The sequence below is a fragment of the Asterias rubens genome, chromosome 14 (genome assembly GCF_902459465.1).
Source record: "Asterias rubens chromosome 14, eAstRub1.3, whole genome shotgun sequence".
Classification (NCBI taxonomy): Eukaryota; Metazoa; Echinodermata; class Asteroidea; order Forcipulatida; family Asteriidae; genus Asterias; species Asterias rubens.
Genome location: NC_047075.1, coordinates 11265410 through 11268721, shown reverse-complemented (window position 1 = coordinate 11268721; position 3312 = coordinate 11265410). Strand labels below are relative to the sequence as shown.

Here is a 3312-nt window from a genome sequence, read left to right as displayed (position 1 = left end):
GTGTCTGTCGGTGTCGTTTCATATTGTCGCTACGCGAAAAGCTCTTCCCACAAATCGGACACGAGACCTTTACCTGTACGGGTCCAAGACGCTTCGACTCCATGTTAATATCAGTGAGACGATCCAAGACGAATGATGTAGTCTTCAAAGTGTACACCGACCACCAGAAAACTTTAAATAAGTCGAACCTGTATGGGTGCACTTGTATTACTCCACAGAAACATACCCTACGTACATATAATTGGGCCTTCCACTCGGTTGTCTTTGTTGTCCGGTCCGGCAACTGAGAGCAAGTTCGAACATGATTAAAACGTAGCAGACGACAACAGAACTATCGGACTCGTACATTCTTGACCGATATGGGGGGGGGGGGGTTATTTCCACTATACACAAACAAATCAAATTCCTACCTGATCTTTAAATTAGACTAATACTCAACAGCGTATCATATTATTAACTATGGAGTCTTACACTTTGACCTTCCCACTTACTGTCTTGGTAAAAAACAAAAAAAGGGGGGGTCTTCGTCACACCCCCATTTGGCAATCTACTTACAACGACCCACTCGAGCCATGATCCACACGACCTGTGGATCATGATCCACCTTAAAAAAAAGGAGGTCATATACGCCTTACACACTACTGATAACCATATCCGTTCACGTCAGCAGCCGCGTGTTGCATTTTGTTTCGCAAACTATATAGTCAAGGCATAATTTGATATGACCTCGGACAAATTGCAACATCAAGTCTGTAAACTGTTTCATACTCAGAATTTTGTCCTCTATAACATATCAAAACTCTTAAGCAATCCGAATGGGGGAAAGTGTCATGGCGGTAATTTTTAAAAAATGGCCGCCCAAACCCGAATTGTTTCCAAAAGCTTCGCTTCTAAATGACTAAGGGCTTAAATTGTAAGTGCTAAACATACATTTTCACTGACTGGGAATCAAGTGAAACGCATTTTGTAAAGTTAAACCTTGCCAAAAAATACATGGCGGCCATTTTCAAAATGGCCGCCATAAAACAGATATTTCCAATTATCTCCGCTTCTAAATGACACTGGGCTTTAACTTTTAGTGCTAGACAAACATTTTCTGGGGCCAGGAATCAAATCATACCAGTTTTCACAAGCTAAACTTGACCAACAAGCATATTCTGAGGAAGTGTCAATCATTTTAATACACCTCGTCATATGCCTCGCCCTCTCATCAGGCCACCGCTGGTCTTCCCTCATCAGAACCTTTTCGATAGTGAGATCTACGGACAGACCAGTCCAAAGGCGATCACTTCTTCTGAAAAGATATAACCCTTCTTCAAATCGTAGGTATACATCTTGACGTTCGTCCTTGAGCTTGCTCATCCGATGCACACAGAGGTAGGCTGATTTGGTGTAGGGATTGTGCCCAGAAGCTGCCAGATAGCGCAGCATTTCTGACACAGCGTCAATGTGCAACGCCCAGTTGCCAAAGCGCTCTTCTCTGACAAACTTCCGTAGTATATCCACCATATCCATATACTGTAGTTAGTGCGTGGCAGTCCTAAATGACTTAAATGATTTGGTTTGGCCCTGAGGAGCTCCTCGATCCTGGATAACACATCAGCTTGGCAGAACTCCTCTGTAGAACCTTCCATCTGGTTCTTGTAGAGGGCAGCATGTTCATCAACCAGGTGTTGCGTGGATGCCCTCTGGGTCTCTTCTAGGCTTGGCCAGGACCGAGGACCCCCCCCCCCCAACCGAGCATTGACGCTCAGCTTGGGGGCGGCGTGTGCTGGAGTGTCTTCTGGAAGCCGACGGACGTGGCCAAGGAGGAAAGAGGGAGTGGCGTCGCGGTGAGATGGTCACACGGAATGTCCTCAAGACCGGTGGTTTCCAAAAATGACTCGTTTGAGATTAAGCCTGACCAACGGACACCGAGTATCCACTGTTGGCATCTGGCGTCAAATGCTTGAAGCCTACGTCCATCTTCAACCAAAAGTGTACAGGTTGAAAAGGCAAGCTCGAGTCGTCGATGGATGTCGGGAGAAGACTGACCTTCAGAACATATTTCGCAGTCGAGATATCTGAACTTATCTGTGGTCTCGACAGGCTGGCCCTGTACAGACGCTGGGGCGGAAGGTGGTTTAAGGCGGCGCAGTTTTGGATCTTGATAGGACCACTCATCTTGATCTTGTAAAGCCATTGTCCCAGCTTCCTTCCTCGAACTTATGGAGCTTGGTAGGTCACTTATTAGGCTCTCTTGCGAACAGGGCGGCATCGTCAGCGTGGGCTAGGTCGGTAAAGGACATTTCTCCAGCCATTATGCCGAGATCAGCCCGCCGGCGATTTAGTACCCAGTCAATGGCACAGCAAAATAGGGCTTGGGCCAGGCACAGCCTCGGCGAACACCGCGGAGGTGCTGAAGGAAGGGACAGGAGATGTCGTTGCCAACACGCACGGTAGAGGCTGCCATCATGTAAGTCCTGAACCAGGTGAAGAAGAAACGGTGGAACTCCTGTTGCTTTCAGGGCTTTCCATAGGGCTTCCCGATCTATAAAGTCAAAAGCTGCCTTAATGTCGACATAAGCAACGTAGGTACAGGAGTCGAAGGGCGAGCACTCCATCCATTGTTGAACGGCCCCTTGTGAAACCAGACTACTGGGGTCGGCGGTGACGGGTGAGTACAGCTTCTAGGCGAGACATGAGCACATGACCGAACACCTCTCCATGAACTGAGAGAAGAGTAATACGCCTGTAGCTGCTGCGTTGGTTTTTCTGACCTTTCCCTTAGTATATGGAGATGATGACACCATTCCTCCAATCGGAAGGAACCCTTCCTGGGAACCATACTTTGAGGAAGAGTTTGTGAAGGGCTTTGCTTATCGGGCTATCGGCACACTTGAGCAGTTCGTGAGGAATGCCATCAGGTCCTGCAGCAGGTCCGTTCTAAAAGCTTCCTGATAGCACAACGTACCTCAGCCAGTGTGGGAGCAACATTTAATATCATTGAGAAAAATCAAACTGAAGAATAACATCATTAAAACAACACTTCATTTAGAAAGCAGAAGAAGGGATCCTCACAAAAGCACTTATAATTGAATCTCAATGTTAGGCCTATTTAGAAGCGGAAAGAATAGGAAAATGTCTGTTTTATTGCGGCCATTTTGGAAAAATGGCTGTCATCGTTGTGCTTTTTTTTGTCAGGTTTACCTTATTGTAACGTGTGTCATTGGATTCTTGGCCGCAGAAAATGTATGTTTAGCACTTAAAATTAAAGCCCTAAGTCATTTAGAAGCGGAGATTTTGGGAAACATCTGTTTTATGGCGGCCATT

The 3312-nt window shown here is 46.5% G+C and overlaps 1 protein-coding gene across 1 annotated transcript; it reads right to left on the bottom strand.

Annotated features, from left to right (window-relative positions):
• Positions 1–2222: 2222 nt before the first annotated feature.
• On the bottom strand, positions 2223–2603 carry LOC117299136. The gene has a single exon (XM_033782599.1). The coding sequence runs from the start codon at positions 2601–2603 to the stop codon at positions 2223–2225; it is 381 nt and encodes a 126-aa protein (XP_033638490.1).
• Between the last annotated feature and the right edge of the window lie 709 nt (positions 2604–3312).